This window comes from Pichia membranifaciens, assembly GCF_001661235.1.
Source record: "Pichia membranifaciens NRRL Y-2026 unplaced genomic scaffold PICMEscaffold_1, whole genome shotgun sequence".
NCBI classification, from domain to species: domain Eukaryota; kingdom Fungi; phylum Ascomycota; class Pichiomycetes; order Pichiales; family Pichiaceae; genus Pichia; species Pichia membranifaciens.
In genome coordinates this window covers 1,464,053-1,475,102 of record NW_017566982.1, presented here as the reverse complement: position 1 = coordinate 1,475,102, position 11,050 = coordinate 1,464,053, and the positions used below count along the sequence as shown (strand labels likewise).

The 11,050-nt window shown below is 41.5% G+C and overlaps 4 protein-coding genes and 1 non-coding gene across 5 annotated transcripts; 3 read left to right on the top strand and 2 right to left on the bottom strand.

The window, feature by feature from the left end:
* The first annotated feature begins 197 nt into the window (after positions 1-197).
* Positions 198-4,132, top strand: PICMEDRAFT_14510 (hypothetical protein). Its single transcript, XM_019160408.1, has one exon. It carries the CDS (start codon positions 225-227, stop codon positions 4,020-4,022), a length of 3,798 nt encoding a protein of 1,265 aa, XP_019020120.1. The 5' UTR covers positions 198-224; the 3' UTR covers positions 4,023-4,132.
* A 44-nt stretch (positions 4,133-4,176) lies between these two features.
* Positions 4,177-5,856, top strand: PICMEDRAFT_70589 (hypothetical protein; the record flags this gene model as incomplete). Its single annotated transcript, XM_019163683.1, has 1 exon — positions 4,177-5,856. The coding sequence occupies one exon, from the start codon at positions 4,177-4,179 to the stop codon at positions 5,854-5,856; it is 1,680 nt and encodes a 559-aa protein (XP_019020119.1).
* Positions 5,857-5,941: 85 nt separating this feature from the next.
* PICMEDRAFT_70588 (hypothetical protein) lies at positions 5,942-7,183 on the bottom strand (the record flags this gene model as incomplete). The annotated part of the gene is made up of 1 exon (XM_019163682.1): positions 5,942-7,183. One exon carries the CDS (start codon positions 7,181-7,183, stop codon positions 5,942-5,944), a length of 1,242 nt encoding a protein of 413 aa, XP_019020118.1.
* A 251-nt stretch (positions 7,184-7,434) lies between these two features.
* Positions 7,435-8,613, top strand: PICMEDRAFT_14508 (hypothetical protein). The gene has a single exon (XM_019160407.1). The coding sequence runs from the start codon at positions 7,527-7,529 to the stop codon at positions 8,556-8,558; it is 1,032 nt and encodes a 343-aa protein (XP_019020117.1). The 5' UTR covers positions 7,435-7,526; the 3' UTR covers positions 8,559-8,613.
* A 91-nt stretch (positions 8,614-8,704) lies between these two features.
* On the bottom strand, positions 8,705-8,776 carry PICMEDRAFT_t14. The gene has a single exon. It is a non-coding gene; the product is annotated as a tRNA-Glu (tRNA).
* Positions 8,777-11,050: the final 2,274 nt, after the last annotated feature.

Here is an 11,050-nt window from a genome sequence, read left to right as displayed (position 1 = left end):
TACCTCCTCGGAAAGTTGGGGTAAATAAACATCAGTGAAGCCATGTTTACTGTGTGGAGTCAAGAATTTTGATATATTGAGAATATTCCAGGCTGTGCGGAGGTTACTCCATAATAAAAAATTTTTATTTCTACTCATGTTGATGTAGATCCTATAGATTATTTCTACTAGTTGCTATATACAGCAAACTGGACCATCAGAGATTTATTTGCGAAGTAAATAACATGGCTAAAAAGTTCTATGGAAAAGCTGGTAATGAGCTTGCCAAAAATTTCGATGAAAAAGAGCAGGAAAATGATGATACTAGCTACATAAACAAAGACGCCGTGGAAAATACAAATCAGAATACCATTAACGGCCTCGAGCAAGAAAAATCCAAAAGAAAGAGGAAGCTCAAGGAGGAATTGCTAGAGCAGCATAAGGAAAAGCTTACAAGACAAAAGAAGAAAAGATTAGACAAGTATATTGAACATCAGCTTAAACGAGAAGAAAAGGAGATTCTATTCAAGAAATTAGAAGAAACAAGGATAGACACTAGTATTTTAAGATCTGCAAAGCTTATAGGTTCAGGAGATAGAAAAACCAAGAAAGAGAAGATTGTTGAGGCTATGGAGTTGGAAAGATTGGGAAAGTCTACTGACCAATCTAGATCTTTATTATATGAAGAAAGAGAAATTAAAAGCTGGGATCAGCTGCTTGAGGACGATAAGGCTGAAGAACCATTGAAAGAGGCTGATCCTGTCAACGGTGAAAATTTTGCAAGTACTTCCACAGTAAGCTCTGGATTTATTGATTACAGACCTGCAAAGCCATTCTCGGGAATGGGAACCGGTTTTGGGTTTGGCAATATCGAAAAGATGAAGAGCAAGAAAAAAAAGAAGGGTTATACCTGGAGAAATAAGCTTGCAGAAGAAGAAAACAAAAGACAATCCTTGGAGGATGACAAAGATTTTGTGAGTAGTAGCTCTGACGAAGAAGAGGAAGTAGAGGATGACGAAGATGACGATGAGAATGATGAAGCAGATGAAGCAGATGAAGCCAGCATCGAAATCGACGATAGCGACGATAGGGCTGAAGATGTCGGAGAAGAAGATGGAGATGATGATGATGATGAGGCGGAGGAGGACGAGGAGGATGGGGATGACGATGATGATGATATTGAAATCGAAGTCGATATAAAGAAAGAACACACAAAGAAGGCCAAAGATTTCAAAGATTGGGCTGAAGAACAGGTTCGTAAGATAGATGGTCGTGAATCATTTGAGGCACCTACTGGACCTCAGATGAATTATGAGGCAATTGTACGAAAAGAAGATCTAGATGATGGTTTAAAGGAAGACTTCATACCGATCAATGAAAAGTTAGAAAGGAAGATTTTCACAGTGAATGTTCATAGGAGTGCTGAAATACAAGCTGTCAGATCCAAATTACCAGTTTATGCGGAAGAAAGTAGAATAATGGAAGCGATTCATCATAACGATTGTGTCATTATTTGCGGTGAGACTGGTTCGGGAAAAACAACACAAGTTCCGCAGTTTCTTTTTGAATCTGGTTATGGTGTTCCGGAATCAGATACTCCTGGTCTCATTGGTGTTACACAGCCTAGAAGGGTTGCAGCCGTTTCTATGGCAAGCAGGGTCAGTCGTGAATTGGGTAATTATAGTGATAGGGTTGGCTATCAGATCAGGTTTGATGCAACAGTAAGTGGCAATACCTCTCTCAAATTCATGACAGATGGTGTTCTATTGAGGGAGATGATGAACGACTTTTTGTTAATGAAATATTCTGCTTTAGTGATTGATGAGGCCCATGAAAGAAACGTTAACACTGACATTTTGATTGGTATGCTAAGTAGAGTTTTGAAGTTAAGGCGAGAGTATCATCAGAAGCAACCGGAAAAATTCTATCCTTTGAAATTGATTATCATGAGTGCCACTTTGAGAGTAGGGGATTTCAGTGAGAACAAAGTACTATTTGATATACCTCCTCCTATTCTAAAGGTTGATGCTAGGCAATATCCAGTATCCACCCATTTCAACAAACGTACTCCATTTGACTACACCGACGAGGCGTTCAGAAAGGTTTGCAAAATTCATAGAAAGTTGCCAAAAGGTGCCATTTTGGTTTTTATGACAGGTAAGGCTGAAATCATTGCTCTGGTCAATAAATTGAAAAAAGAATTTTCTTTCAAAAATAAGAAAGTACATGAAAGCGGCGTTAGCAAAATAGAAGATGAACCGGTTGATGTCAAAGTTGACCCCAACAATGCGGATATTGAAGCTGAGGAAATTGATTTCAATGTTAATGAAATCGAAATTAAAGAAGATTATGCCGAGGTAGAAGAAGAGGAAGATAAGGAAGAGGAAGAGGGGTTTGAGGAAACTTTGGAAGAGGATCAGACTGAAAACGATCCGCTATATGTGTTACCTTTATATTCATTGTTACCGACCAAGGAGCAGATGAAAATTTTTGAAGACCCACCACCGGGATCTAGATTGTGTGTTGTTGCGACTAACGTTGCTGAAACTTCCTTGACCATACCCAACGTTAGGTATGTTGTTGACTGTGGAAGAGCCAAAGAAAGAAAATATGATGAAGAAACAGGAGTGCAATCTTTCGAAATTGACTGGATCTCAAAGGCTAGTGCTGATCAGAGATCTGGTAGAGCTGGTAGAACTGGTCCTGGTCATTGTTACAGAATTTATTCGTCTGCAGTCTATGAAAGTGAGTTTCCACAATTTTCAAGACCTGAGATCCTTAGAATGCCCGTTGAGGGAGTCGTTTTGAATATGAAGAGCATGGGTATTCAAACGGTCATTAACTTTCCATTTCCTACACCTCCAAATAGACACATGCTTCAGAAGGCGGAGCAACTTTTGAAGTATCTTGGGGCTCTTGATAAAGAAAAATTGCAAATAACCAGTCTTGGCAAAAAGATGAGCTTGTTTCCTTTGAGTCCCCGTTTTTCAAAAATTCTTCTGATTGCAAATCAACAGGGATGCTTACCCTACGTTATTGCACTAGTTTCAGGAATGTCTGTGGGAGATCCCTTTTTGACAGAATATGATTTGGGAATTCAGATCAACGAAGCTTCTGAGAGCACAAATGACCCTGGCATGAAAAAGGAAGGCGAAAATTTGAAAGATGATTACAAGGAAGATCAAGATCTTCCTAGTCAATTTGAAGTGGAAAAAAAGAGAAGGCTACGGCAGAAATTCAACAAGTCCACGGAGATGTTCTCCAGACTGGACAAATACAGCGACAGTCTCAAGCTTTTATCTGCAATCTGTGCCAGTGATCATATTCCTCGGAACAAAAGGAGCAAGTTCTACGAAGAACACTTTTTGAGAGAGAAGCAAATGAGTGAGATCGGAAAGTTGAGAAAACAGCTGACCTACATAGTCAAGACCCACACAATGAAAGAGCGTATAGCCATCTCAGCGAATATCAGCGAAGAGGAGATGAAGCTCGCCAAGCCTGCGAAGAAGCAGGTCCAGGCGATCAAGCAGATGATAGCTGCCGGCTTCATCGACCAGATTGCCTTCAGACAGGACGTCGTGGACAAAGACTTCAAGCTCACAAACAACATGAAAATCATGAACGTGCCGTACCTGACCCCCGCCTACATAGCCGAAAACCGTTGCGGTGAAGGCGATGATGCATTCAACATCTACATCCACCCTAGCAGCATCATCCTGAAAAGTGGCAAGGCTCCACAGTATCTCGTGTATTCCCATCTGCAGAAGAGTGCCAGCGCCAAGACCAACAAGGTTAGAATGCTTCCTCTCAACGACATTGGTTCCGCGGCACTAGTCAACGTTGGCAAGTCTACAGGTCTCATCACATTCTCTAAGCCACTTGGCAAGCCTGTCTCAGCCATCAACTCCGAAGGTATCGAAACCCGAGAGTGCCATGTTGTCCCAAGATATGGGGCTCAGCTCTCCCATAACGGTGGCGGTGTCGATCTTGCGCCACAGAGTGTGGCGCAGCAGAAAGTGTGTGGCGCATGGGAAACTATCTGATTTTCCTGCTTTTTTTTGGCATTCCTCGTCGCCTGTGAAGGAGTTTCTTGTATATTAAAGCTATATGAATGTGTACGTCTAAAATCATTGCATGGGTTACACGCTGAGCGTTGGTGTTTGTCTTACGGATTTTCGTGGTTTTCCAAAAGCGCAAATGCAGTCCGGGCAACTCAGCAAGTCTCTAGAGGCATTATTTTACGTGTACTCACAGCTGGATGCCTCAGGTATTTTGGAAGCGCAGTTTCCCAACAGTGACACGTTCTTTGAAGGTGAAATCAAGAACATCAATTACTCGTACCTCAAATTTCTCGATGCCCACCCTCAACTAGAGGACTCTGAGAAAACGTCACTCGGGGAGAAGTTCCAAAGCGAGTCCTACGAATCCGTCTATGAAGTTTTCCATGATCTCAAGTTGGCCTGTATCACTAAGATATTGGAATATGAGGACAACCCGACCTTATATGCAAAAACGGATCAGTTCTACAAAATATCGGTGGAGATGTTGTTAAGAGAGGCCATAAGACTAGGGGCGGCTCTCAAAAAGACGAAAAGCCCCGCAGAAGCAGAGGCAAAGGAGGAAGTGAAGGAAGACGCTGGCGGAGGGGCCAAATCCACCGAGGGCACCCATACAGAACAATCCAACGATAGTAAGATTCAAACACAGTTATCGCAGTTGAAGCCCATTGAGTCGACAGATAGCTTGGGTGCGATGTTAGAAAAAGATTTCGACATAATAACCTCCACCTTCTACACGAGCACCGGTAAGGCGTTGTCAATTTTTGCCTCGGGAAATGTACCGTTCTTTTCGTCTTTGAACAGCCTGAAATCTGATTTGGATGACCGTGAGCCAATCATTGACCCGGCTTTGGGCATCACACTCACTAACGTCATCCCTAATGTATCATTCCCTACCGATGAAAAGCTATCGAAGTTCACCAACCCTGACGCCAAAATCCCCAACATAAGGCAGATCTTGGAAAATTACATGCACCCCAATTGGCTCAGATTGATATCTTCGCAATGGCTCAAACATGGTGATGGCTTATCATCTCTCAACTTTAGTTTTGCTCCGACTTACGATGAAACACAGTCAATTATCTCAAATGACTGGAAAGGGTTGACCTGGTGCCAACAGATAGGTTTTAAGAAATTGGTTGATGCAAAAAGCAGATACGATGATCTACTTGCTTTGCAACAGGCAAGTGAAAAGAAAGAAACCAAACTGGAGGAAGACACAAAAGTTGAAAAATCTGTAGAACCTGAGGACTCAAACATGGAGAAAGTCACCAAAGATGAAGAAGTCACCACAGCCAACGATGATGTTGATATTTCAGACGATGAGAGTAAGACTGAAAAGGAAGAAAACGGTGAGAAAGACGATTCATCTGATAGTATCGACCATGACCCAGACAGCAGAGAAAAGATAGACTTAGCTAACGTACTTTTGTGGGATGCAAATAAAGTAGTCGCCGAAGATGAAGTCAAAGCAGTCAAAGAAAACAAAGTGCAAGCCACTGTCAGTGACTTATTGAATGACCTTAGCCAGCTCCGTCAAGACAGAATTGACCGTCAAAAGAAGCATGCCCGCTACAACAAAAACATCTTAGGTACTGGCAGCAGGATTTTTAAGCCTTCAAATGAAGAGTTAAAGTTATACTTTAAAATAAAAAGGCTTCTTACTGGGTTGATTGAAGCCAAAGACATCAATCCTAACCAGATAGATATTGAGATCGACAAAAGATTACCCGTCCTACAACATACTTACCAAGGTACGTTACCAGCCTCCTTCGGCGTCTCTAACCAGAAGACCTCAAAATCCAAGAGGAAGAGGTGAAGCCATTTTCGACCCTTTCTATCCGGGGAGTACCACCTCTTTTATTTGTATTTGTATAAACTATTGTATATGATAATATCTATAATTATGAAACTCGCACCTCTGAATCCACGAAATTGGACTGTTCAGGAACTTGCTCATCCGTAAAAGAGCTTACGATATATCCGTTCTCATCTTGCTCCAACTGTATGTTACCAACATATGAACGGTCAATATCATAAAGCTCTGTAACCAACTTGAAGATAGTATCCCATTTGATACGCTCAGAACCTCTCCACAATTGTACATTTCTTATCAACGTTTGAAATCCTAGTGAAATATCCATTAATAGATGATGATAATGTGAGTTGTTGGTCTCATCATCCTCACTGTCTTCGTCTTTTATTTTATAGTTCTTAGTCAAAATCAAATCAAACTTTACGGCGTTTTCTCCTTCCCATCCCATAAATATTCCCCCAGTCAAAGGCTTCAATGACATCTTCTCAAAATCAAAAGTACGGCTCACTATTCCCTGAAACATGTCAGGATAGCAATCGACATTGTTACTGATCAGTTCCTTCGGAAGCGTCCACATGTCGTGACCACAGAAATAGTCACTTTCTAGCTCAAGGGAATATTCGCACGTTTTCCATTCATGCACATTACGTATAGTTGGGACGGTCACTTTGTCATTACAAAGATAACTGATTGTGACAGAGCGTGGTAATCCGGTCAAGTCACATATCTCACCATTGGCTATCCTTTGTGTCACGTACTTTTTTCCATCCTCTGAGGTTCTCATCTCAAAGTCTAATTCAGACTTATATGGGTTTTTCTCGTCCGTCATTTGATAGGATGGTTTACTAAAGAGGGAGATGTCCTGATCATGATCTGTCCACGCTGCAAGCTTGAAATCAACTGTCATAGGCTCACCATTTTCCCTTCGAGCGCCCATATCGTGGTACTGGCGAATATCATAATCAAACCTAAGCTGGTAACTCCAATATCCACCATTTCTAGAAACAAACCGATCCCGCCATTGAAAATTAAAGTTTTTTATCACCGAAATGGCTTCCCTCTTCTTAAGCTCCGTCTGAATATTGTCCATATCATGCTTTCTCGCCGTCTCTTCGTCATCCAACACAAAGGGGATCCAGCACTTGTAGTCAATGTTGTCTGCCCTCACCTTGTATAACGTAGAGTTTGAATGGTCCTCCGAATATCCTAGAAAATCTGAAGCTTCATTGTGCTTGATGACTAAGTAATTTTTATCGTAGTTTGTACCGCAGCTTGTAAGTTGCGGATAGTTGAGTATCAATGCCAGCAACACTTTCTGCGGCATGTGCATGTTGTGTCTGATAACCTTGAAGCCCCGTTATCCTTGCCCACAATTATGACACTTTGATTTCTTGTGTCACAATTAGTAATGTACAAAATTTTGAACACAATAGCAATGCAGAAAGAGAATCGTGGCGCCCTCACTTGAATTTCGTGGCGCCCGGGAGGTTCATGCACCTCGTGAAATATATAAAGTAAAGTTCCCTGCGGTTTTACGTATTGCAAAGGTATGCCCTGGGTAGGCAAGGTCGATGTTGACAAGAGTGTGCCGTCCTGTAGCTTGTTACAGAAGAAAATTTGATTTTTTCCCAGTTTTCTGCAACTGCAATTCCAAGAACAACATTCAAAAAGCCATGTCATCTACGTTCTCGATTCCTGATAAACAAGCCGTTATCTACTACGAGAGGAACGGCGGTCCTGAAGTACTAAAATACTCAACTGAGTTTGCTGTTCCATCTGATCTCTCTGCAACCGACATTTTGATCAAGAACAAGTACACAGGGATCAACTTCATTGAAGTTTACTTCCGTAACGGTATCTATCCTGCGGATTTTCCATACATCCCTGGCCGGGAAGCCTCCGGTGAAGTTGTAGCAGTCGGGGACAAGGTTACGAATTTCAAGGTTGGTGATAAGGTCGCATACCTCGGACACAAGAACTTTGCTCAATTCACAAAGTTTGACTCTACCCAGTCTACGATCTTGAATTTGGGCCAAAATGCAACCTCCAAACAATTGAAGCTTTACGCGGCATCCTTGCTCCAGGGATTGACCGCGTTGACTTTCATCAACGAAGCTTATGCAGTCAAGGAAAATGACTATATTTTAGTCACTGCTGCTGCAGGTGGTGTTGGTTTGATTCTAGATCAGCTTATCGGAAATGTCAAAAAGGCTCATGTGATTGCGGTCGCTTCAACTGATGAAAAATTGGCCAAAGCAAAGCAAAATGGTGCTGAATTCTTGTTGAATTCCTCTGAACTATCCAACGACCAGTTGGCTGAGAAGATCTTGGAAATCACTAACGGCAAGGGTGTCGAAGCCATTTTCGATTCGATTGGAAAAGATACCTTCGATTTGGATTTGAAGGTTATCAGGCGTAAAGGCACCTTGATCTCCTATGGTAATTCGTCTGGAGCCGTGCCACCTTTCATTATTAACAAATTGTCGTCCAAGAACGTCAAACTTTTGAGACCACAGTTATATGGTTACGTGGCGGAACGTCCAGAATTCGAACATTATACGAAGGAACTTTTCGATCTCATCAACTCTAAAAAGTTGAATATCGACATCCACAAAGTTTACCAGTTGAAAGACTACCCCACTGCTACAAAAGAACTTGAAGGGAGAAAGACAACAGGTAAGCTTTTGTTAGAAATTCCAAATTAAATAGCTTTTAAATGTACTCTCGTAGTTAACTGTTAATTCAATACTACATCTTTACAGGTTGATTGAGTCGAATCAAACAAAAATGTCGAAAGAGAAAGAAGAGTGCGAGTGTTTACTGTTTGATTTTAAAGGTAAAAAAGTAATATCTCCGATGCCGGGAATCGAACCCGGATCTGCTCGGTGAGAGCGAACCGTGCTAGCCATTACACTACATCGGATGTTATTGATGTGTTTCATCTAGTCTTAGTCAAGCTGTAACTTGAAGGATAAATATTAGAGAACTGCTACTGAACCTTTGTGGTATTCTTGAGTAATTGCATTTTAGATAATTGTTTTTCAAAAAAATGACTAGTTGCTCCCAGAATATAAAAATGAATATTGTGTACGCTTAATTAAGAATCTAACTGATGAGAGAACTTGTTCTTCTCGTATGGCTTTTATAAGTACGATGAAGTTACTGCTTTTGTAAGACTATAACAATTAGTCTTGTTGAGATAAGATGCCGAAGCCAATCATGATCGAGTGATAAGAGATAAGAGTCTTATCATGATAAGGCATCTTAAGTAATCTAAAACTGGAAAGTTAGCCGCCATGATAAATGAATAATGGCAAGTTTAACCGAAGGTGTAAGTGTATAAATACAAGAGGTTTGTCCCTTGTATTTATGTTTGAGAATATTAGTTTGTAGGCTAGTTATATTAGTTATAAATTAATAAGCAACAAACATAAGAAAAAGTGAACATATACAATGGATATTCATAATAGAATAGCTAGATTACAACAGGTTATGAGCCAATTCGCTCTCACTTGCCCTAGAGATGAGAGCTTGAAGCTTTCTTCGTCTATGAACTATCCTAAATGGAACAGTTACACTGGTATGCTTGTTGCCACTCAGGGTGCTGGCCTTGACGTTTATTTTACAACTGGAGATATGATGTTACCTCCAGCTGAACCGATAGACGACACTCTAGTTATGCAGCTCCAAGTTGCATTGAACAATGCAATTCAAGTTGTACTGTTGAATACTGTGTCGTCAAAAGTGTTGTTAAAGTATCAGTCTGATAATGCGTTCGGACTTGATTTACTTATGTTGATTAGACGTGATTACTCCCAGGTTACATCACGTCAATTGTATGCTATGGTTAATAAAGCTTGTGATGCTTCGGTCAGTAAGTCTGCCGGTGATGAAAGTGCTCTGTCCTTGTTCAGAGATATATGTGCTCACTTTAACCACTCCTCGGAAATTACCCAAGTGATGGGTTTGTTTTACTTAAGGATGTTTAAGTCCGACCAAGCGAATGCTCGAGTTTTAGATGTGTCAACTCCGAACATTACGTTGTCAGCGGTTGAGAACACTCTGCGGGATCTCGTTCCTACAACGCAGGGTTCAGTATTTGCAGCTACTTCCAAGAAACCTTATGTTAATAAGCAGAAGTGTTACCGATGCCAGAAACGAGGCCACGTTGCTAAGGATTGTCCAGCTGCTGCCCCGATTGCTGCTAGCAGTTCTAGTGGTAATACAGCAGCTCTTGTCAACTCCTCATCCAAATCTATCTCTGGTATCTCTTGGGCAGTCTTCAACTCAAGAGAAGACTCAGTTATGCCAAGTCGGAGCTACATTTTGGATTCTGGTGCTACACTCCACATTTCAAATGAGCGGTCTCATTTTGCTGAATTTACTCCGGCGTCTGGCTGCATTACTGGGATCTCATCCAATCCTCTGGTCGTTAAAGGTACTGGGACTATCCGCTTTGTGCACCCAGTTACCTCAAAAGTTCTTACTGTGTCCGATGTCTCCTTTGTCCCTGATGCCACCCAAAATCTAATATCCATCAAAAAGGCCTCCAAATCTGGTTCGTTTACATTTTCTCATGAAGCGGTACACTATCTCTCATCATCTGATGATACAGCTAGTAAAATTGCAACCGCTTGTGGACCAGACTTGTATGAGTTTGACTACATTCCGCTAGTTGGTGATGCACTAGCAGTTCCTGGTGGTATTAGTCATGCGGCCCTCGGTCACCCTTCGCCCGCAGTTATGGCTCAGATGGGAGTACCTTCTGGTCCCAAGATGGTTGAGTGTGCATCGTGTGCTGCAGGAAAGATGACTCAAATCTTTCCCAAGCAAGCTTCATCACCACGGGCAAAGGCACCGCTCCAACTACTTCATGCTGATGTGAGCGGACCTTTTTCAACACCGGGTTTTGCTGGTGAGAAATACTTTCTCACAATTGTTGATGACTTTTCAAGATGGGCTCACATAATTCCTCTCAATACGAAGGATGAAACTAATGCATACTTCAAGAATTTTATCTTGACTGCAGAAAACCACTTTAGCTCACGTGGTTTGAAAGTTTCCCAAGTTCGTACTGATAACGGAACTGAATTTGACAATAGAGCAATCAATCAGTTCTACTTTGAAAAAGGGATCAGTCATCAGTTGACGGTTCCGTACAACTCATCACAAAATGGTGTTGCCGAGCGGAGACATC

Excerpts from the sequence above, each read along its gene's own strand:
- PICMEDRAFT_14510 (XM_019160408.1), top strand. The coding sequence starts at position 225 with ATGGCTAAAAAGTTCTATGGAAAAGCTGGTAATGAGCTTGCCAAAAAT.
- PICMEDRAFT_14508 (XM_019160407.1), top strand. The coding sequence starts at position 7,527 with ATGTCATCTACGTTCTCGATTCCTGATAAACAAGCCGTTATCTACTAC.